The sequence below is a fragment of the Heteronotia binoei genome, chromosome 13 (assembly GCF_032191835.1).
Source record: "Heteronotia binoei isolate CCM8104 ecotype False Entrance Well chromosome 13, APGP_CSIRO_Hbin_v1, whole genome shotgun sequence".
Classification (NCBI taxonomy): Eukaryota; Metazoa; Chordata; class Lepidosauria; order Squamata; family Gekkonidae; genus Heteronotia; species Heteronotia binoei.
This window is the reverse complement of record NC_083235.1, coordinates 26,902,527-26,926,459: the sequence shown is the minus strand read 5'-3', so window position 1 is coordinate 26,926,459 and position 23,933 is coordinate 26,902,527. Positions and strand designations below refer to the sequence as shown.

At 46.6% G+C, this 23,933-nt stretch overlaps 1 protein-coding gene across 1 annotated transcript in view; it reads right to left on the bottom strand.

The window, feature by feature from the left end:
• OS9 (OS9 endoplasmic reticulum lectin) overlaps window positions 1-23,933 on the bottom strand; it is a 47,505-nt gene that overhangs the window by 5,477 nt on the left and 18,095 nt on the right. The window contains exons 5-13 of the mRNA XM_060252618.1: window positions 22,503-22,601; window positions 18,767-18,968; window positions 16,303-16,422; window positions 13,388-13,494; window positions 11,621-11,663; window positions 9,285-9,373; window positions 8,678-8,923; window positions 6,001-6,226; window positions 3,366-3,533 (exon numbers count right to left, since the gene is read on the bottom strand). Coding sequence (XP_060108601.1) covers window positions 3,366-3,533; window positions 6,001-6,226; window positions 8,678-8,923; window positions 9,285-9,373; window positions 11,621-11,663; window positions 13,388-13,494; window positions 16,303-16,422; window positions 18,767-18,968; window positions 22,503-22,601 — 1,300 coding nt within the window. The remainder of the gene's footprint in view (window positions 1-3,365; window positions 3,534-6,000; window positions 6,227-8,677; window positions 8,924-9,284; window positions 9,374-11,620; window positions 11,664-13,387; window positions 13,495-16,302; window positions 16,423-18,766; window positions 18,969-22,502; window positions 22,602-23,933) is intronic.

Below are 23,933 nucleotides of genomic sequence, written 5' to 3'. Positions count from 1 at the left end.
AATATATGTTGAAAAACAATGGAAGGTTAAAGGAGACTTGGCGATTTTTGACAATAGTTGAACTTTGGAGGAAGTATATATGGACTATGTCAAAAAGCGGGAATATACTTTCTTTTTAATTTTCTTTTGATAAGGACTAAAGGATTATAATGAAGATGGATTATAATTATTACATATAGTTTTTTCTTTCCTTTTTTATCTTCTTGCTGTAAGATTTTTTTATGAAGATTCTTTATTTGAAAAAATTACCTTTTAGTTTTAGCAATTTACTTAAAATACACCGTTGGAGGTCACGAAAAGGGGGGGGGGAGGGAGGAGAAAAATGTAATGTTTTTGTATGAACTTTTAATAATAGATGATGAGTATTATTGCAAAACATTACAGGATAATAAAAATTGTTTTAAACAGAACGTTATGTATTTCTGAACCCCTTAGGTTCCTACATGTGCACTAAATCAAGTATTAGATCTTTATGCAATTAGGATATGTTGAATATGAGAAGATGAGCTGAATATTAAGATGTGATGATTTCTGTATTAAAGATTTATTATGCTGTTTTAAAACAGTGCTTTCTGTCTTAAAGGGCTTATAATGGAATAAATTAGTGATGCTTTAGTACAATGCTCTCTCTCTTAACTAAAATCAAGCCCCTTGTCAGTCTCTCCCCAACCAATAAAAGAACTCAAGGGAGGCTGGGTGTCTAAGCAAGGAGTACTGGATTCCAAAATCCCACAACATTTATCAAGTTTCAGCTGGCCCTAACCAACGGCACGACTCTACTGTTCCTTAAGGGAGAATCACTAGATCTGAGGACTGTGGTAACTCACCTCTTAGAAAAGAAATCACATCAAAATGAATGGGTGCCAGGCCTCACCCAACAAATACCTGCACAGTTTGGGGACTAATGGCAGTGTCTCTAGGCAGGGGTGGAATTCTGGTAGGAGCTCCTTTGCATATTAGGCCACCCCCCCCCCCCGATGTAGCCAATCCTCCAAGAGCTTACAGGGCTCTTTTTTGTAAGCTCTTGGAGGATTGACTACATCAGGGGTGCGTGGCCTAATATGCAAAGGAGCTCCTGCCAGAATTCTACCCCTGCCTCTTGGGCTCTTTTGAAGCATTGACTTAAGATGGAGAAAAGCCAGCATTAACTCTTTGCTTTGGGGAAGCAGGTAGGCATCAAGAAAGTCATAGGGGCATCATAGGGGAGGGACTCGGTTGGTAGAGCTTCCATTTCCCAGATTCTCCAACCAAAAAGTCCTGCTCACAGATGACATGAAAGACCTCTGCCTGAGACCCTGGAGAGCCACTGCCCGTTTGAGTAGACAATACTGATGTTGATGGATCAAGGGCCTGATTCAGTGTAAAGCAGCTTCACAACGATGTTTCATTCCTGTGTGGCTTGGCTTTCAGCAGACCTAGGAGATCACATTCCTTGAATTTCCCCTTCTATTTTCCTTCACCTATTATGTTTTAACATAATATGTTGGGGAGGGATGGTGGCTCAGTAGTGGAGCATCTGCTTGGGAAGCAGAAGGTCCCAGGTTCAATCCCCGGCATCTCTAACTAAAAAGGGTCCAGGCAAATAGGCATGAAAAACCTCAGCTTGAGACCTTGGAGAGCCGCTGCCAGTCTGAGTAACTACTGACTTCGATGGACCGAGGGTTTGATTCAGTATAAGGCAGCTTCATATGTTCAACAAATACTAGCTAAAATCCAAAGACATTGGATGTACTTTTCATCGTACTGTAATATCTTTCCATTAGATCTTTTTTTTGCTATTTCAACAAGGAAGATTTCCATGATCTGAATTCCTTTTAATGCCAGCAAGCATCTTAATTGTCCTGTTTTGTCATTAGCCCTCATGACGAGCAGCACGACTCGAAGCAGGAAATAAGAAGTGGCTCAAAAATCCCTGTAGACTGCTCCCGGCAGATTGAAGAACTGCTTGCTACACCCATTAAGATAAGCAGAGTTTGTCCCAAATACCTCTCTCTGAACAAGTTCTGCAAGGACTTCGGAAGTGAGCAGGGGGTGGGGGGGACCCTGGAACTGCATATGAGAAACTGTCTTTTGCAGGATCACTACAGAATGAAAGAAAAGCCCCAGGGTGACAAAAGACTTGAGCACTTAACAACACTCTAAGGTATTTGGCATCTGTAATTAAGAGCAATATGTAAAGTAACAAAACCCACTAAGACAAGGAAAATTCTACAAACTGATATAACATGCAATGTGACGCAGTGCGATAACTCAGTACAAAAGCAGGTTGCTACCTGAAACCGGACATTATCGATCACCGGTACAGCTTGGCTTCCTTAAGGTGGTCAAGTCTGAAGTGACTGGAGAAGAAATACCATTGGCTGAGCCACACTTTTCGACTGGTTTGATATCTATTTGTTAAAGAGCAACCTGATTTTGTACTGAGTTACTGCACTGCGTTACACTGCATGTTGTATTACTTTGTGGTTTGCAGAATTTTCCTTGTTATAGTGGGTTTTGTTACTTTATATATTGTTCTTAATTACAGATGCCAAATACCTTAGAGTGTTGTTAAGTGCTCAAGTCTTTTGTCCCCTGGGGCTTTTCTTTCATTCTACAGCCATATAATTACTCCAGGTCACCTTTGCTTGTTGATTTCGCAGGATCACGACATCAAAATTTGCAGCTGCTCTTTCGGCTCCTGAGCAAAGATCACTCCCCAACCCTACAACTCAAGTTTCGTATTGCACAAAGCTTGCCTTATAGTGAATCAGACCACCAGTCCATCAACATCAGTATTGTCCACTTAGACTAGCAGCAGCTCTCTAGGCTGAGGGTTTTCACCAGTGGGTTACTGACCGGTCCTTTTATAACTGGGGATGCTGGGAGTTGAACCTAGGACTTTCTGGGTGCAAAGCAGAAGCTCTTCCCCTGGGCCACAGTCCCTTCCTTCTACACACTGAAGATTATCAGGGGTTGAATCTGTTCAATGTCTATTCTCTGCACAGCTAGCCATGGTCCCTGCCCAGTCACTTCCTTGAATAGCAAAAGAGGATAACTGTGACCTAAAAAAACTTCCAGGGAACAGCTTTTTAAAAATCAAATTAAGTCTTCAGATTATTGGCTCAGGATAGCCCTTGGCTCCTTGCAGTGTGCATTTCCAAGACCACACGTCCTTGCCTATTTCCTCCTAAGAATGCACTTTAACATGAGAGATGCATTCTTGATCCTGCAAAAAGCAATGCAGATCCTGTGAATTTAGAGGAAGGTATTTGTGAATTTCCTGCATTGTGCAGGGGGGTTGGATTCTATTATTCTATGAGAGTCCCCCTCCCAGACAAACCAGAAAGGTTCTGACACCTCCCACTATCCATGGCTGCGTTTACCTTCTGCCTTCAGGCCTTCCTTTTCCAACAGGTCCTTAACAACACTCTCCACATGGCGCAGCTGTGGGTTGTCCCTGCTCATCTCTCGAACTCGCAGCTCCTTCTGTGGGGCACTCCCTGGCCTTACTTTCGTGACCCTGACTTTCACACGCCCGTCTGAGTCATCATCTGAAACAGAAGCCATGGGGGGAAAGCCTTTAAGAGTGCTCATCCACGATCTGGGAGGACCCAGGTTCGAATCCCTGCTCTGCCGCGGAAGCCAGCTAGGTGATCTTGGGCCAGTCACTCTGTCAGCCTAGCCTACACCTCATAGGGTTGGGAGGATTAAAGAATTAAAAACCACAGAGGAGAGGAAGACGACAGGATGTTGTTGTAAGTCGCTTGGGGCCCACATTGCAGGGTATAAATATTTACAATAAAATAATGTACCGCCTGCTCAAAATAAGGAAATTTTGCACTCAGATTTATGGGAGGGAGTTATTCCACTTACCTGGCCGGATTACCATCAAGGTTTTCAGAGAATTCAGATCTTTTTGCAAAGAGGTATTCCCGGGCAGCAAGAGGAAAAAGGCAGCCACCAAAAGACAATTCAGTCCAGATGCAAAGAGAAAGCCACTGGGAAAACTTTCTGTTCTCTCTCTCCCCCACCCCCAACTGCTTAGGACTACAGGCAGCTGTGAAGCACCTAGAAGTCCACACTAGATGGCTAGTGAGGCAGCTAGGTCACGAGTTCTCCCAGATATGCTTTTAAAAAAATAAATAAAATTGCCACCTGATTGGGAACAAGCCAATTCTAGTTTGTGAGCTTACAGGACTCCTTGCAAGCATCGTGCATACAGAGAACTCTGCACGAGAGTCAAAAACCTAAGCATTCAGAGTAGGTTCCTAGCCATCGTGTGTACAAAGACGGGTTTGAAAGTGTCCAATAAGCCTAGATGGCATTTCAAAAGGAAAAGGGAGAGTCGTATAGGATGGCCAATGCACCAGTACCCCGTTTGGATGCTTTCCCACAATGAGCCAGAACTCAGTAGTCTGGCGAACAAGCAATATAGGCACTTATTTTTAGTATATTTATGTAGCTCAGAAGCAAATGTAAGGATGTAAGCCGCCCTGAGCCACTTGGTGGGAAGGGCGGGATATAAATCATAAATAAAGTAAAAGTAAAGTAAAGTAAAAGGATCTCAGGGTTCCCGGGCTGACCTGGTGGAACAAGCTCCCATTGGAGATTAGGGCCCGGCAGGGACTGTTGCAGTTCCGCAGGGCTTCTAAGACAGAGCTGTTCCACCAGGCTTTCGACTCAGGTGGTGGACATTTTGTTATTCTGTGGTGTCCCTGCTCCCTGATGAGGTAACTCTGTCGAGTCATATATCTCATACCAGCTGGGGGATGTATGGGAGGAGTGAGGGCAACTGATACCACCAACTGCAGAATTAGAGCTTGTTTTTAGACTGTTATATTGTCTTATTACATGAATCTGATTTTAACTTGGTATTATTGATTGTTGTTATCCACTCAGAGTCCACTCAGCAAAGGGTGGGCTATAAATCAGATATGATAAATAAATTAAAAAACCCTGAGTGATGAAGAAGACCAAAAATGCTTCCATTATGAAGAATAATCTTCTGCCCCTTCTCTGAGGACTGGTACAACAGCTGAGCAGCATCAGCCTAGGACAGGGGTGGCCAAACTTGCTTAACGTAAGAGCCACGTAAAATAAACATCAGATGTTTGAGAGCTGAAAGACATGAACATCAGATGTCTGGGAGCCACAAGATATGAACAGGCAGGCAAATAGATGGGGGCAAGGAGAAGTGGAAAGAAAGTAACTTTAACTTTAAATGCATTCTCCAAGCTGTCAGCTGGCTTGGAGTGATTGAAAGAGCCTTCTCCAAACTAGCCAACTGGGCAATAGAGGCTTCAAGAGCCACACAATGTGCGAGAAAGAGCCACAGTTTGGCCACCCCTGGCCTAGGAGATGGTATTATTACCCATGGATACCAACCAATGACATCTCTTCCCACTGAGTTGCCAGACTTTACTGGAACTCCACGCTCTTGCCTGTTCAGTTAATCCGATACATTGCCTTCAATACCCCCCTCCCCGTTTGTGTCTTTGACTTGCGGCAGGGAAAAACCAGTAGAAATAAGACTAGAATCTTTAGAAAGTGGGAACAGCCCAGTAAATTGCAGAGATACCTCTACAAGGTCAGATGCAGGGGGAGTCTGGCTATGCACATTTTAGACCCAAATCCAATGTTACCAAGATCTACATTTCCAGCGATTTTCTGGCCTGCTCGTGTACTTTAAGAATGTACTTTAAGAGAAAAAGAATTAATGGGAACAGTACAGCTGTTGAGAGTTTCAGCCTAGGGAGAGTTCAGAGCCTTGCCCTTCACAAACTGTCCCCATAAACCTTTGCAACTATTTAGAATAATCCCTGAACATCCTGCAGCGATCTTGGAGGAAGTCAGTCAATACGTTAGTTCACAGCACACCACCACCCCCTGCTGGCTGGCTCAGGAATTCTCAACGATTCCAACTCTTATCAAAACAAGACAGAAGTCAAGCGGAACCTTAAAGGACCACAAAGCTCACTTGGACATTTAAACCTAAGAGCAGTCAGCAATCTAGTGTACCTGCTGCCGAGGGGACCGTACTGTCTTGAGCAGCGTTTCCTTCTCCAGCAGCCGGCGCTTCTTCCTCCTCCTCCTCCGGCTGTTCCTGCTCCTTATCGCCTTTCTTAGGGACTTGGCCAGGATCCAGCTTGTCAATTAACTTGTTGAGGGTGGAAGCCAGAGACTTGGAGGCCTGCTTCCGATCAAATTCACCCTTCAGGCCTTCTGTTTCCAGCTCATCTTCTACCTGCCATCGAAAGAAGACGACTGCAGATTTATACCCCAGAGACTCAGAGCAGCTTACAATCTCCCGTATCTTCTCCCCCCACACAGACACCCTGTGAGGTGGGTGGGGCTGAGAGGGCTCTCACAGCAGCTGCCCTTTCAAGGACAACCTCTGCCAGAGCTATGGCTGACCCAAGGCCATTCCAGGAGCTGCAAGTGGAGGAGTAGGGAATCAAACCCGGTTCTCCCAGATAAGAGTCCATGCACTTAACCACTACACCAAAATAGCTCTGAAAGAGGAACTTCACGTTCAGATTTCCGGGAGAGATCAAGAGACTTCAAGACCGCAGTCATGCTTTGTCATCCAAATCTAAAGGGCCCTTAACTGCGGATGTGTGGGATGTTTGCTCTAGTTGGGTTTTTACAGCTACTGATTCTTCGGGGGGTGGGCGGGCATAAAAAGATTACTCCCCGGGATGCAGAGCAAAAGACTGAGAGAAAAAGCTGAGATCTGATGGGGAGGTTTAGACCAGGGGTGTCGAACTCATTTTGTTATGAGGGCCGAATCCTACATAAATGAGACCTTGTCCAGCCAGGCCATGTGTGTCATAAAATGAAATGCCAGGTAGTGAAGAGATAAACTTTATAAAGAATATAGACAAACACAATTAAAGATTTTTTTAAAACTTAAAATATGCTTAAAAGATCAGCACTCTTGCAATATTTTGTTTATTTAATGGTCTCTGATAGCTGACACCGCTTGCTCTGAATTATTGCATCAAAATCTGGAGACAATGTCTGTGCCATAGCAATCTTGAGCATGCTGTTCAGCTGTTGTTTAGGGGGGGGTGCACGTAAGTTGCAAACCTACTTTGATTTACTGACATTCTTTACAGAAATCTCATGGTCAATACTTTGAGCCTAAGACCCAGAGGAAAACATGAAATGGCTGGGCATTGCAAGCTTATGTACATAAGTTGCTTCATGTGCTGGTCAGCCAATGGAGGAAACGGAGGCTTTGCTCTGTAGCATCTGAGCAATTGAACAAGCCTGGCCAAGCAAGCTGTGATGCAGAAGCAAGCAAAAGAGAGAGAGAAGGAAGCAGATGTGAGTTGCTTGCGGGCCTGATAGGAGCCCTCTGGGGTCCTGATCTGGCCCTTGGGCTGCATGTTTGACACCCTTGGTTTAGACGGTAAAGTTTTGCAGGCTGAGACTGAGGTCTTTTCCATAGTCTCATTTTCGTAGCTTGGGTGCCCCATTTTTTTTCTTTCCCACACACGTTTTACTTCCTCTTGTGGTCATTTCGACATTACATTACTGTATCTCCAGCACATTTCCCTGCAGTTTTAAAGTGCAGGGAACTATGCTGGAGATACAGCCATGTAATATCAAAACAACCAGCAGAGAGAGCAAAATAATTATGGGGAAAAAGCACGAAGCAACAGGGGCACATAAGCAATAAAAACAAGAGCATGGAAGAGCCCAGAGAGACTGGAAGTTGTGAGAGAAAGGTTAGTCTAACAGCTGGGAAAGAAAGACCTCAAGAGTATCTTTGGGTTAAGTTCCCATGTAGGCAACTGAACATTACAGTAGGCCTTGCAGGGTCAGATGTGAGCTTTAGCTGCAGAACTTGGCTGTATTTAAATGTTTTAAAGCTGCCCATCATCACATTTCTTCCCTCATCACATACTGTAGAATTCAACATCCCACAACTCCTGACTCCCGCAACACCAGCATCTCCACAACTCCTGTTTACTTTGGCTGTGTGTTTCTTTCTGAACAGACTTTGTTCTTGTTCCCTCATAAAAGAAAGCCTTCTTGTCCCTGTGAGTTTACTTCAGTGTCAATCCAGATTTGGGTAGATTTATAACTCCCAAGGGCTGATGGCTAGACATCCATTACAACCTCTAAAACAGAGGTTGTGGAGAAATACCCTTTTTCACACTTGGCTTCTGAGGTCAGGTTTGTGGATTCCATTCAAGGAAGTGGGCCATATTCACAGAGTTGCACATGCATCAACAGCACATCCTTTTGTCAATCCTGAATTTACCAACCTTAATGAGTTCTAGTATTACGGGGCAGCTGAGTTCCCATCTCCATCACGCCCACCCTGACATTTTCCCCTCCAAAGGAAAAAAAAAGAAAAAGCCTTAGCGCTTACTTGCACAGAAACCAGGAAGAATGCCAACAATCAAACCAGATGTTACCGTGAACAAGAGGGCAAATCTTGCTTGCTGATGCCATTTTAGAAGAAAATTTAGCTGCTTAAAAACTGTTGTGAGGGCCCAATTGGCACCAGGTAATCTTTCCCTCCCTCCTCTGCCCTTCCTACTGCTGAGACAGCCGTGGCAATTTTTAAACCGCTAAATTTCCCTGTATCTGTTGTAATGTGTAGTTTGGCTCCAAGAATGGCTCTACTAAGTATTTTGAAGACCAGGTCAGAAGGCAGTCAGGCCCGCTTAAAGCTCCTCACCTCATCAATGATGTTGTCAAACTCTTTCTCCATCTCCGATTTCACCTCTTCCTTCAGCTTGGCCATCTCTGACTTGGGCAGAAAGATGTCCTCCAGCTCTTTTTCAAACTTGCCCAGCAGGTCTTCCTCTTCCTCATCCTCTTGTCCTCCTCCTCCTTCCTCAGAATGCTCTTGCTCTGCTGCCAGCTCACTTTTGGGTGGGGTTTCTTGTGCTGCTGTCTCTGAGGAGCTGGCTTTCTCTTTACTCTGAGGAAAACAAAGGAGGGGCTTAGAAACTGTTAAAGGTGGAGGGGAGGGGGAGAAGAATAGGAGATTTCACACCATAAGACCTTTGTCTGCTCCCAGCATAGAACGGTGTTCAACAGGGGTACAAGGCAACTAGTATCTTGTTGCCCCACAGCCTTCTGGAAGGAGCAGCAAAAACACAGATAACTGTACAATTGAACACAGGACTTTTCAGTTGGATGACATCCGTGTTTCCTTACGTCTTCCCAGAAGGCCATGGATGAAGCCTGACACTAGGCCACACTCTCACTGCAAATTTAAACAGGTCACAAAATTAAAGAAGGTGATGCCCCGCCCCACCCCACCCACAGAAACTCCTTACCTTCCGAGCACTGTCTTTCAGCTCGTGAATGAACTGAACCAGGTCCCCTGGGTTCCGGATAACTTTGAAATGGATTTTTTTCTTGAAATCTGAAAGGTTACAGGTTAACAAACATTAGACCCTCTTGGCAACTGGTATTTAGCTCGAACTGCTTCTCCTAAGAACAGGGCTTTTTTTATAGCATGAACTCCTTTGCGTATTAGGCCACACACCCTGATGTAGCCAATCCTCCTGGAGCTTACAGTAGGCCCTGTACTAAGAGCCCTGTAAGCTCCAGGAGGATTGGCTACATCAGGGGTGTGTGGCCTAATATGCAAAGGAGTTACTGCTGCAAAAAAAGCCCAGCCCAAGACTATGTGGAAGCATGCACAAAGGTCCCAGGTGCAACCCCTGGCATCTCCAGGTAAAGGACCTCTTGTAGCTGATATTGGAAAGCCTCTTCTCTGCTGGAGACCCTGAAGATGCTTGGGAAGAGGCAGTTTTGTACATTGATAAGCTTCGCCAATAGCCCTCACTGATGTAGCCATATGTTGAAAGCTAAACAGGATCAGCCCTGGATAGTATTTGGATGAGAGACCTCCAAGGAATACCGGGTCATGGCACAGAGGCAGGCAGTGGGCAAACCACCTTTGAATTTCTCTTGCCTTGAAAACCCTGTGGGGTTGCCATTATGTCAGCTGTGACTTGTGGGCAGTTTCCACCACCACCGAGTTTACACACAACGCAGTACACAGCAAGAAAAACTGGACTTGGGCACATATTTGCAGTGAAAAGTTTATTCCCTTTCTGAGCAGAAGCCCCTGACCCTCCTCTTCAGTTTGTGTTATCTGCAAGAACTATATACCAGGGGTGGCCACCGGTGGCCACCCCTGCTTACTTCATATTCACTTCCTGCTATCCTCAAAGTTAGTGGCTTCCTAAAAAAGCCACATGCTCCTCAATATTTTGATACTTTTAAATAAAAGTAAAGATTCTTGAAGTCTCAAATTTTGCACCCAGTGCCAATTTCTGTGCTCATTGGATGAGTTAGAAGATACACACACAGCTGTTCATGCCTGTCCTGCACACAGCAAAACAGTGAAGCTGTAGAAAAGAGTTTGACCTGGAATTGATAAACTTGGGTTATCGTCACCCATGAACTTACTAGCTGGCATGAGCAGAGTTTCTAGTCCTCAGTGCCACATTTCTCTGTGGTTAACTGTGGAAACAGTTACCTGCTGCACACTATTGACTGAGGTACCCAGTTTAAGAGAAGTGCCTTCACTTTGCTAACTGCAATAACCAGAGGTGCCTGTGCTCTGTCTGCACACCACAGAAGCTTTCAATGGTCTCATTCCAAGATCCTGATTTTTGTTAAGACCGAAAAGAGAAAACTGTTTAAAACTGTATGGGTCTCTTTTTGAGAAGGTAAGGAGGGTGAAAAAATTTTCAGGATGGGGAAAATGTGGTGCCCTGTAGAACTCTTTGCTCCATCCCTGGCAAAAACGAAATGAACTGTGCGAGTGGATCCAGAGCAAGGGTAGCCAAACTGTGGCTTGGGAGACATATGTGGCTCTTTTACACATATTGTGTGGCTCTCGAAGCCTCCACAGCCCCATCAGCCAGCTTGGAAAACGCATTTGTCGCTATAAATCACTTTGCCAAGCTAAGCCAGTCAGTGGCTTAGAGAATGCATTTAAAGATAAAGTTGCTTTCTTTCCATCTCTCCCCCCATCTGTTTACTTTCCTTCCTATCTTGCAGCTCTCAAACACCTAACATTCATGTCTCGCGGCTCTCAAACATCTGGCATTTATTCTATGTGGCTCTTACATTAAGCAAGTTTGTCCACCCCGATCCAGAGACACACACACACAAGCAAACATTTCTACACACTACTGTGTCTGATCAAAAATGTCTGTTATCTTGGTGAAAAGTTTGAGAGTTCTTTTTTCAAATGAAAGCTAGGGAGTATGTCCAGCACTAGAAACCATGAACAGAACCCTGCACTTTTAGCCTCTGGCAATTAGTTCCCTACATGCCCTTTCAGTAACAGATAATCTACACTGATGAATATAAACCTATTGCAGGAAGAGGCGGCTCTCACAGATACTAACTTACTTTTAGTAGATTAGAGAGCAGGGCAGGTAGCCAGCCAGAGGTCAGTGAAGCAGCGTGATGGGAAACCAATCCGGGGGAGGGAAAGAAGCGAGACAAAGAGTGGCTTCCTGGATGCTCTTCAGGATGACCCCACCAAAGCTACAGAGCTAGTCACACCGAAAGTTGCCTGATCCACAGAGAATTGTTCTTCACAGCTCTAACCCTATTCAGCACCTTCAGACCACATGCCCCTGCTTACCTGCTAGGTGATTGTCTGCTGTCTTCATGATGGGCTCTTCCTCCTGCAGAACAGGACACAAGAAGAAGAAGAATTGCAGATTTATACCCCGCCCTTCTCCCTGTATCAGAGCGGCTTAAAATCTCCTATACCTTCTCCTCCCTCAACAGACACCCTGTGAGGTGGGTGGGGCTGAGAGGGCTCTCACAGCAGCTGCCCTTTCAAGGACAAGTCCTGCGATAGCTATAGCTAACCCAAGGCCATTCCAGCAGGTACAAGTGGAGGAGTGGGGAATCAAACCTGGGGCTGAGAGAACTCTCCCAGAAGCTGCCCTTTCAAAGACAACTCCTAGGAGAGCTATGGCCGACCCAAGGCCAGGTGCAAGCGGAAGAGTGGGGAATCAAACCCGGTTCTCCTAGATAAGAGCCTGCGCACTTAACCACCACACCAAACTGGCATTCTAGAGGAATGGCTTGAATGCAACAGAGGAACCACTGCTGCAGAGTCAGACAGGGAAGTCTTTCAGACTTCCTACTCATTATGATAGGCTTGCCCTGACTTGGATGGCCCAGGCTAGCCTGATCTCATCAGATCTCAGAAGCTGATCAGAATCAGCCCTGGTTAGTACTTGGAGGGGAGTCCACCAAGGAAGCCCAGGATCGCTATGCAGAGGCAGGCAATGGCCACTACTTCTGAACATCTCTTGCTTTGGAAGCCCTACAGGATCACCATGAGTCAGTAGTGCCTTGACAGCTCTTGCCACCACCAGTTATCTACACTTTCTGAAATATTTGAGCACAGCAAACAGGAAGACCTGTACTAAGCCAATAGCTTTTGCCTCCTCCCCAGAGCATTGTTCCATGCCAACCCTTGCAAGACTCAGTACCCCACCCTGCAACTGCTGGTCCTTTAACATCTGTAGACTTCTTTAATACACGTGCACCCTGTTCTCTTTAAAAACACTATAGACAGCTTATGGGAATCAGTTTAAAACAACCAGAACAAGAAAAAAGTAAAAGAGCACAAAGCCACAGGAAGCAGAGGCAAGCAATAGCTGGGATCGGTGTGCCTGCAGAGAGCCTGTCACCCCCTGCAGGCGCAGCTCTGCACTGCCATCTCCTCCTGCCCAGATGGGCAGGAGAGAGCAGCCCAGCTGGGATTGCGTTGGGAAGCCCATCACCCACCAGTCCCTGCAGGTGCAGCTCTGTGCTGCCTTTTCCTGCAGCTCAGTTTAAACCAGGCTGCAGGAGAAGCCAAGCCAGCCCAGCCCCAGGATCAGGCTGGAATTGTTTTTCTGCCATTTTTTTGGTTCGGGTCAATTGGACCCAAAAATTTTCAGGATTTCCAAAGAATCCCAGATCTGAATGACATACTGGAATCTGATCTAGGATTATTTGGGAATCCTGATTTTTTTTTCCAGGTCCTATAGACCTGAACCCAAAAATGGCAATATAAACAAACAAAACAAAGTCAGGAATTACGCCTGACTGGACAAATGTAGCTTTCTAGATTTTTGTGATTATACTGTATAGCTTTAATGTAAAATTTTTTAAGGTTTTTAGGTTTTTAAATGCTTGATTTTAAATGTAATAACTTTGTTCCGATTTTATTGTTTTATTGTCTGTTGTAAGCCGCCCTGAGCCACTTGTGGGAAGGGCGGGATATAAGTTGCGGAATGAATGAATGAATGAATGAATAAAACAAACAAACAAACAAACAAACAAACAAACAAACAAAACTGCAGACCCCTAAAAACAACCTGCACCAGGTCCCAAGGCAGCATCTTACCTTTGCTTGGTCTGACACCTGGGCTGTTTTCCCATCTCCCTGCAGCACTCTGTTCCAGAAGTCAGCATCGTCACTCGATTCACTCTCAGGTGGAGGAGCTGGAGACACTGGCCAACAGGGAATGGGAAAGTGTAAGAGGGTGGGGAAGTAGGAGAGTTTTACAACTGCAGCCCCCATCGCTTGCTTGGGACAAAATGTTGAGAATCTCAACTCCCATTTCGCAGATTCCAGTGCTGAAGGCTGCAAAGGTGGGCTTTGCCTAGCAGTGTTCCCCAGGGCTTTTTTTGTAGCAGGAACTCCTTTGCATATCAGACCACACCCCCTAATGTAGCCAATCGTCCCGGAGCTTGCAGTAGGCCCTGTAAGCTCCAGGAGGATTGGCTACATCAGGGGTGTGTGGCCTAATATGCAAAGCAGTTCCTGCTACAAAAAAAAAAGCCCTGGTGTTCCCTCCAAGCTGTGCGTGTGAGCGGCCGCTCATGAACACAGGAAGCCCCGCTTAGCAGCAGTCTGGAGCCACGCAGGGTCTTGCACTGTCCATCTGAAGATTACAGCAGTTCTAGTCTGCTCAGGATGTGAACTGTTCCACTCAGTGGGGGGGATTAAAGGGAACATTGTATGCCTAGAGGGTTTGAAGCCCTGGGACAGGAAAAACAGAAGACCTGAAGAGGATTTCTAGGAATCAGGAGGCAGGCCTTCAGCACCCTGGACAGCACCCCACTCCTTCCCATGACAACTGAAGCAGAAAATGTTGCGCAAACTTAAGTAGCCACAGGTGAGTTGGCATAATTTCAAGTTGGCCTGTTCATGTGTCACATTACCACATGCCAGCTGTGCACCAACTCGGGCTGCTGATCACCGGGATGTCACTGCTGCACATGAATGGGCCAACCCACATGGCAACTGCATTTAAAACAAGAAAAGGGATGAGCAGAACCAGGCCTCTAATTCAGCAGGAGCTCACAGGAGCACAGCTCCTGAACCTTTCTGAGGGTTCCCCCTCCTCCTCCCCACCTTGTCCACTGAATAATAGGTGGAGCTGCATAACAATCCCTGGATTAGGAGAGCAGGCAGGCAGCCAGCAATCAGGGGCTTTGCCACACTCCCAGCAGCCCTCATTAACCCCTGGAGAAGCCCACGCCACCCTTTCTCTACTTATGTGATTTTGGGTGGTGGGTGGCTTGCTGGCCTTTTGACTGGGGGGGGGGCAGTCCAGGAGAGCCCCACATGAGTGAGGCCTGCTTGGGCTGGTTCGATCTCTAGCTAGCCCAAACAGGCCTCACTCGCCCAGGGCTCTCCTTTCTTGTATTGGGTTGCTTTTGGCTGGGGTGGTGGTGGCATATGCTAATGAGTTATGGTAATGAGCTCTGCCACCTATTTTTCTACAAAACAACCCCTGAGCAGAACCCCTGTATGGAGAAGGACCTCACCTGTGGTCTGCATTCTGCACAAGTTTTCATTTAGATATCTAGACCTTTTCCATCAATGGGGGACTTGAAGTGGCTTATAAAACCATCCCCTCCCCCCCACAATTTTATCCTCACAACAACCCTATAGGATAGGTGAAACTTAGAGCAAGTAACTGGCCCAAGGTCACCCAGCTGAATTCCATAATGGAGTAGGGATTCTGAGTTTTCCCATATCCCACGGGCTTAAGTACCAAGAATGCATCAAGTGACTTGAATACTGGAGCACAGCACATCAGAGAGTTGCAACAGTGATGAATTCAAGTGGCACTGATATTTCCCCCTCCCGCCAATGAAACAAATTTACACTCATGGCTATTTGTTCAGCTGAGAACTGCTCTCCTACAAATGGACCTTGAGATTGTTTGGAGGTTCTAGTGGAGGAGTGCAGCTATTGTATACCCTTGGCTGAAAAACAGTACAGTCCTTCTAGCTGGGATGATCGTCCTCTTCCACCGAGCGCACAGCTTTGGGAGGGACGCACAAGGAACGGTAAGGAAGGTAGGGGACACCCACCTAGCCAGCCAGATCAGTCTAATCAACCCTGGTGATCAATGGGGTGACAGATGTCACAGCGAGATCACCCTCACATACGAGAACTGCTTTCCCAGAGAACATCTGTATATCTCCAGCACTCTGGCTTCAGCATGCTCTCTCTTCTCCCCTTCCACCACGTCAAGAAGGTGAGGTCTATTAGTCATGACTAAAACTAGAACCACCAATTACCAGGTTGTGGGAGCAGCTGCAAACTCTGTGTCCTGAATGAAACTTTCCCAATGCATGGGCTGTACACGATCCAAACATGTTATGGTAGATTAAACCAAATCTGACCGAGCACAGCAAGTGATTATATTGTGACTGCTATTTCCAAAAGGCAAAGTGCAAACCACAAGTTTTGGATCCCCAGGTTTGCGCTGACAGAATTTAGGTTGGCTATGCGCAGTTAAAAGCCAAGAAATGGTGAACTGCAAGAACCTTGTGCATACCTTTTGGCTCACGTGGCCAAGGTCAATATAGATATAGCTTTATACTAGGTATTCAAAAGCTTTGTTCTTTCACTTAAAAAAAAAAGACCATGTAAACCCATTTCTGAGTTCAAGGCAATGGCTCCGCCTCCCTTCTCCCCATGCACCTGACTTCCACAGGACCCCTGCAGGGCTTCCTTTCACAGGCCAGAACCAATGGGTTGAAATTAAATCAGAAGAGTTTCTGGCTCAACCTTAGGAAGAACTTCCTCACCGTTAGAGCGGTTCCTCAGTGGAACCGGCTTCCTTGGGAGGTGGTGGGCTCTCCTTCCTTGGAGGTCTTTAAGCAGAGGCTAGATGGCCCTCTGACAGCGATGCTGATCCTGTGAATTTAGGGGGAGAATTTCCTGCATTGTGCAGGGGGTTGGACTCGATGTCCCTGGAGGTCCCTTCCAACTCTATGATTCTATGAGCAGGGCCATACCATTTCCATCTGAATCCAGAGCACCAGCACCAGCAGCACTGGCATCCCTCTCATTCCACAGCCGGGTGTCCAGAGTCTTCAGTTCCTCAGAAATCTCCTCCACTTTGCGCTTGGTGTCAGCTGTTGTGTGTGGGGGGAGAGAGAAAATGTTAATACCTGACAAAGAGAGAGAACCCAAACTCACACAAGGATCCGCCAACCGCACGTGCCGAAAAGACCAGCTTTGTAACACTGAATATCGAAGCGGTCAGAAATGCCAAATTCCATCACTGGCAGAATGAGCCAGGAATTCTTTCACAGTTGGTGCTAAAGTGACCCATATTGTTCTCCTGTCCCACAGCTCTTTTGACACAACGTGGGAAACATCTGAAATAGGAACAGCCAGAGTCAGAACTATTCTGGGTCAAAAGCCAAAAATGGCCATCAGAGAACTAACTTAACAGAAGTGAAAGATGCCTTGTTTGTTTGGGGGTTGTGTGGAGAAATGACATTTTAGGTTAGGTTTATCTGGGAGTTGGCAGGAAGAGGCTGTCAAACTCAAAGAAGGCTTTGGGGCCTAGTCTCTTCCTCCTCCCCCCTCCCCTCCTGTCTGGAAGCAGCAATTCTGAGGAGGCTTCCTAGAGAGACAGGAAGTCTTTCAAGCTGGTCTCCCAGAAAGCTGCAGGAGGGTAGACCAGTTCCTGGGTGGGAACTGGGTTTTATATTAGAGATTTTTGGTGGGAAGCCTTCAGTTTGAGTTTGGAATTGAGTCTGGCTTGCAACAGTCCAAGTGAGGTGCCTGTCCTGCAGTATGATAGGGAGAGAAGTAGTTTGATAGGGAGAGAAGGAACATTTTTTCTTCCTACTATGATTTGTTGCTTCTGTTCACTTTTTAAAAATGCCTATAAATAGTTGTATGTTTTAAATAAATGTTTTGTCTGTGTAAAAGGTAGTCCCTCTGTACCACAAAGATTCCTCAATCGCCTTAGACCACGCTACTGTAAGAGGCGAGTCCAGGGAAGGGGAAAGGCATACAGTTGGCAAGGGTGCCAATCCTCCAGAGGTCTCCCAAAGAAGGACTTCGGTCTCTGTGATAACCAGGTGCTGGGTTGGCAGAGGACCTTGAGGCCATACCTCAGAACTGGAAAGGGGGATTGGGAGTCCTGTTCCTCTCAGTCAGGAACCCCTAAATTGAGCAAGTGGTGGCAGTGCACCCAAGTGGCAGGAAGGTTAGCTTCCTCCAGGAGTTGGCAACCCAAAAGGGAGTTGATGGGACTGGGTCTGAAGGTTGAATCGGGTCGATTCTGCCACAGGTTGCACAAAATTTGGAATGAGAACCAAGATATTAGAAAGAATGATTAATACCTGGAATTCACTGCCACAGGAGGTGGTGGCAGCTACAAGAATAGACAGCTTTAAGAGGGGACTGGATAAACATGTGGAGCAGAGGTCCATCAGTGGCTAGTAGCCACCAGGTAGAGATGGAACTCTCTGTCTGGGGCAAGTGATGCTCTCTATTCTTGGTGCTTTCTGGGGAGGGGGGCAACAATGGGAGGGCTTCTAGTGTTCTGGTCCTGCTGGTGGACCTCCTGATGGCACCTGGTTTTTTTAGCCACTGTGTGACAGAGTGCTGGACTGGATGGGCCATTAGCCTGATCCAACATGGCTTCTCTTATGTTCTTATGTAATCAGGCTTGAAGAAGCAGGGCTGGGAGACAGAGGCCAGTTGCATGAACCGCTGTCTTTTAACCCTAACGCTTAAACCTTTTCAAGTTTGTTTTTGTAATCAAAGACCCTCTACTCCCAAGGAATCCTCCTTCCTCTCTGATGGAACTCTCATCAGTGGCCTGTCAGGTAGAATGAGGGGCAGGTAAGCCACCTCCGTCAGCCTGGAGGGATTCAAATGCAGGAGTGACTCATCTGCAGCATCATGGGCTTCGTGCTCAGATTTCAAGGCACTGTTACTATATTCTGGGATTGCATTGTACAGTATTTTTTTAAAAACTAGAACTTGCTCCCAGTGATGGGAGGGAAGACAATGTAAGTTTTAAGACACATTATTTCTCTGAAAGCATGGTTCAGAGTAGTTCCTGCTGGTTTCCTCATAGTGCCAGCAAAAGAGTTCTTTTGTAATGATGACACAAACTTTCTCCTGAAAAACTCATTAACACTCAAATCAGTCTGAAGATGATGATATTGGATTTATATCCTGCCCTATACTCTGAATCTCAGAGTGGTCACAATCTCCTTTACCTTCCTCCCCACCCCCAACAAACACCCTGTGAGGAAGGTGGGGCTGAGAGGGCTCTCACAGCAGCTGCCCTTCCAAGGACAACAACCTCTGCCAGAGCTATGGCTGACCCAAGGCCATGCCAGCAGGTGCAAGTGGAGGAGTGGGGAATCAAACCCGGTTCTCCTAGATAAAGAGTCCACACACTTAACTACTACGCCAAACTGGCTCCCACCTCCTCCTCGGCATACTCACACACTTGAGCCTTGACGTATTCCACGTACTCTGTGGGGCTCAGGGCCGGATGGCAGCGGATGGTCTGGGGGGTGGCGGTGGACGGCGGTCGCAGGAACGGGTGGTTGCAGATGCGGGTGGTGTGGACAGTCAGCACGTAGGAGCAGGACTGCGGCTCATCCACACGGGCGATGTAGTCACTCGAGCCTTCCTCGCACAGGAACTGCAATCAACGTATTCAGAAGACAAAACTATGTGAAGTTGCCTTATATAGGCCCTGAGCTGGATGGCCCATGCTAGGTTGATCTCACCAGAGCCTGGAGGCTGAGCACAGTCAGCCCTGGAGAGCACAAGGATGGGACACCACCAGAGAAGTCCAGGGTTGCTACACAGAGGCAAGCCATAGCAAGCCACCTCTGAAGGTCTCTTGCCTTGAAAGCACCAAGAAGAAGGCTGCAGATTTATACCTCACCCTCCTCTCTGAATCAGAGTCTCAGAGTGGTCACAACCGCCTTTATCTTCCCCCCGACAACAGACACCCTGTGAGGTGGGTGGGAATGAGAGAGCTCTCCCAGCAGCTGCCCTTTCAAGGACAACCTCTGCCAGAGCTATGGCTGACCCAAGGCCATTCCAGCAGCTGCAAGTGGAGGAGTGGGGAATCAAACCCGGTTCTCCCAGATAAGAGTCCGCACACTTCACCACTACACCAATGGGGTCGCCATATGTCAGCTGCGACTTGATGGCACTTTCTGCTGCCACTTTGGACCTGGGTCATCTAGCCTGGAGCTGCCCATTCAGACGGGCTCTAGCTTATCATTCTATGCTTGCCTACCAAACTCCTCTTAAACAGATTTGCCAGATATCAAAGCTGGCGTGCCTCGAGCCTCTCCCCTGGACGACATTCCACAAATCTGGGTAAGAGGAAGGCAGAGAGATGGTTTGGAGTGAGAGCCCTGTGGGCAGGCACTGGAATAGGATTCAAGTCGCTCAGCTAAAGTGAAATTCACCTTGGCTGGCTCCACTGCAAGCAGCCGCAGGACAGAGTCAAGAGGCCTGAATGCTTTTCTGCTTCGCTAGTGGAGAAGGTGCTCTCCACACCTTTGAGAAGCTGCTTTGTACCTCTGAGCCTTGGTAGCTGCGCTTAATGGTCCACACAGACAGATTCTGAGCTTGTAAAATAGAGGCACTCCTATTCCGTTGCCTGAGGATTAAGCTGGTTTGTTGGCAAGGGCTTTTGATTAGCACCTTGTGCTGTAATCCTGCTTTTACTGTATGGTGTTCTCCCTGAAGGTGTGGACATTTAGTTTTTTAAGTTACTACATGCTTTGAAAAAAAAAAAAAAAACACCTTGTCCTGACCTGGATAGTAGTAGTAGAAGTAGAAGTAGGGGAAGGAGCGGAAGAAGGGGTGGAAGAAGAAGCAGAAGTAATAGAATAGAAGTAGAAGAAGAAGAAATTGGATTTATATTCCGCCCTCCACTCAGAGTGGTCACAATCTCCTTTACCTTCCTCCCCCACAACAGACACCCTGTGAGGTGGGTGGGGCTGGAGAGGGCTCTCACAGCAGCTGCCCTTTCAAGGACAACCTCTGCCAGAGCTATGGCTGACCCAAGGCCATTCCAGCAGGTGCAAGTGGAGGAGTGGGGAATCAAACCCGGTTCTTCCAGATAAGAGTCCGCACACTTAACCACTACACCCAAACAAGCTCAATCTTGTCAGATTTTGGCAGCTAAGCAGGGTCAACGCTGATGGCACTTGGATGGGAGACCTCCTTGGAATACCAGAAGTCAGGAGGACAGGAGCAGGCTTTATCCAGTCACCTCTCTGAAAACCCTCCAAGTACCCAGAGGATGTCATAACTTCCAGGTGCACACACACACAAAATACAACTCCCCCTCCCAAAACTGCTAAAATTAAATTTAAAAGGCTAAAGGTCAAAGTGCCAACTAACCCAATGGGCACATGTGGGTACAGAAAGAACAGCTGCTGTAATGGAGGTCAGACAAACCCCTAGACAGGAAAGGCCCATCTAAACAGGAAGTGATGTGCAAACCAAAGCTTGGTGTGCAGACATACCCTGGGGAGACCCATGGTGGTACAGGAGTCTGAAAATCAGACTAGGACTGCAAAGACCTAGGTTCATATGAACATATAAAGCTGCCTTCTACTGAATCAGACCCTTGGTCCATCAAAGTCAGTACTGTCTACTCAGACTGGCAGCGACTCTCCAGGGTCCCAAGATGAGTTTTTTCACACCTATTTGCCTGGACTCTTTTTAGTTGCTGCTGGGGATTAAACCTGGGACCTTCTGCTTACCAAGCAGATGCTCTACCACTTAGCCACCATCCCTCCCCCAAACCTTCACTCAGCCACGAAGCTCACTGGGCAACCTTGGGTTGCTCACTTTCTCTTAGCCTAACCTACTTTACAAGCTTGTTGTGAATACAAAATGGAAGAAAGCAATACGTAAGTTGCAAGTTACCCAGAGGGTCCTTATTTAGGCGACGGGTGGGATTGAAAGGATGTGGTAAACAGAAGTGGTTCACCATGTGGGAAGGCGGGAGGGCAGCCATCTGGCAACTGCAAGGGAGAAAACTTGGCAGCATGAGCAGACTTGTCTGTCAGCTCCGTCCCCCACTGATATTGCAGAGGGAGGTTCCAGATGTTCCTGGATTCAGGCCCTTTCTAAGTCATCTCCTGCAGATACAAGAAACATCTCCCCCTATTGGTTCTGAAGGAACTCTACAGCTCATCAACATCCTTTGGGCTGCCAACTTCGACTGGAAAATTCCTGAAGATTTCAGGGCATGGCCTGCCAAGGGAGCTCAACGGGGATGTGACGTCACTCTAGGACTTTGGTTACTCCCAGACTCAGATCCCATCCTAAGCTGCTGTATCCTCTGGAGGGGGATAGCAAGTGGCTATACAGTACAGAAGGAAAAAATCTGTGCACAATAAAAAAATAATATAAAAAAAATAGTGGTTCTTGTATATCAAAATCTATTAACAATCAAAGATACCATGTAACACAGTAGAACATAATTCCATTTATTAAGGAGAGTCCCACTGCAGAAACAAGGAAATCCAGTTCAAGTTCATATACAGAAAAGTACACATAGAGCATTCAGTTTCTTCAAAATTTTTCAAAATTTCTGTATGGAATCCAATCCCCTGAAGAAGTCCGGCTCCAAAAGCAAAAGTTCTCCTTACGTATCAGTCGACTCAGGACCACGTTTTGCATAAAGGTGCTTTTCCAAGAGCCAATCTGTTCTATAAGGTGCAACACCTCTTATTAGAAACACTTTACAATATAAGAAACAACTTTTTTTTTTTTAAATCGAAAGTTAAACAAACATACCTGAAATATTCTAAATCTGATGTCAAGCAAAGATACTTTGGAAATGTACTAAGTATCTTTGCTTGATGTCAAACAGAATATTTTGCCTTTGGGCTTAAACTGGATTTCCTTGCTTCTGCAGTGGGACTCTCCCTAATGAATGAAATTATATTCTACTGAGTTATGTGGTATCTGATAGATTTTGATATACAAGAACCACGGTTTAATATTATTTATCTATTTACTGTGCACAGTTGTTTTCTTCTGTACCCTCTGGAGGAACTGAGCTCTGTACTCAGTTGCGGTTTTGGAGCAAACTGCAAGCCCCGCGTTGAAGGAGGGCCTTGCGGGTCCCAGGAGACGTCGCTCCTCAGGACACCTCCGCCCCCTCCCATGCCACAATACAGCTCCCCTCACTCACCCTGACTTCAGCCTCCCTGGGCTTCCCGTTCAGGTTACACTTGGATCCGTTGACGTAGGTCTGGCTGTGGTAGCGCTTCAGCTTGTGCTGCTTGGAAGCCTGCAAGGGGCAAGAGAGTTAGAGGATGCCTCAGAAGCACATCCGGGAAAGGGGCAAGAAGCCTCAAGGACACGCTTCTAAGTCCCGGCCTGCAAATGCTGAAGATTGAGGTGGCAGAGGGCTGAGGCGGTTGGATGAGTTGTACCACTTTGGACTGCGCGGGGGGGGGGGGGGGGGAGGGAGGGACAATGTTTTTCACAATTCCTCTCCATTCCAAATTCCCTGTCAGCAGGGAAAGTAGCTCACCATGGCTTGAAACCTGTCTTCCTGACATGCTGACAACCCTTTTCCTCCATGACATGCTGACAGCTGCCCTGAGCCCGCCTCGGTGGGGAGGGCAGGATATAAATCGAATAAATAAATAATTTTCGTTTGCGCCTAGTTTTAACACAAGAGGCATTAAGCATGTGGGCCCTCTCCCTCAAAGTCAGAAGTGGTTCACTCTGTTCAACCACCCCAGTCTCACCCTTTCAACCTCATTTACCTCTAAAAATAGCTGCAAGTTCCTCTTAAGCAGCGGCAAAAGGCCAGTTGCCCAGAATTGGGACTTGAATTTCTGATTCCCCATTACTATGCATGGATGTAAAAGCTGGACAATGAAGAAAGCCTGACAGGAAGAAAAAAGATTAGTAGAAAAGTGGCGTTGGAGAGCTTTACAAATACCAAGGACTGCCAAAAGACAAACAAGTGGGTTCTAGATCAAATCAAGCCTGAACTCTCCCTATGTTAGAATAGCTAAACTGAGGCTATCATACTTTGTTTGGTCACATTATGAGGAGACAAGAGTTGCTGGGAAAGACAATAATGCCTGGGAAAGTGGAAGGCAGCAGGAAAAGAGGAAGCCCCAACCTGAGACGGACTGACTCAGTCAAGGACGCCACAGTGGTCCTCAGTTTGCAAAACCTGAACAAGGCTGTTAATTTTAGGACTTTTTGGGGGGGGGAGGGGAAGAGTCATTAATTTGCGTGTGTGTGTGTAGTGCCAGCAAGTTGCTTCTGACTTAGGGTGACCCTCTGAATTAATGATCTCCAAAATATCTGATTGTTAACAGCCTTGCTCAGGTCTTGCAAACTGCGGGCCAGGGCTTCCTTGATCGAATCCATCCATCTCAAGGTGGGTCTTCCTCTTTTCCTGCTGCTTTCAACTCTTTATAGCATTGTTGCCTTTTCCCAGTGTCTTCTCATAATGGGACCAAGTGCAACAGTCTCAGTTTAGTCATTTTAGCTTCCAGGGAGAATTTAGGCTTCATTTGATCCAGAACCCACTTGTTTGTCTTTTTGGCGAGCCCCTAAAACTCTTCGCCAACACCACATTTCAAATGAATCAACTTTC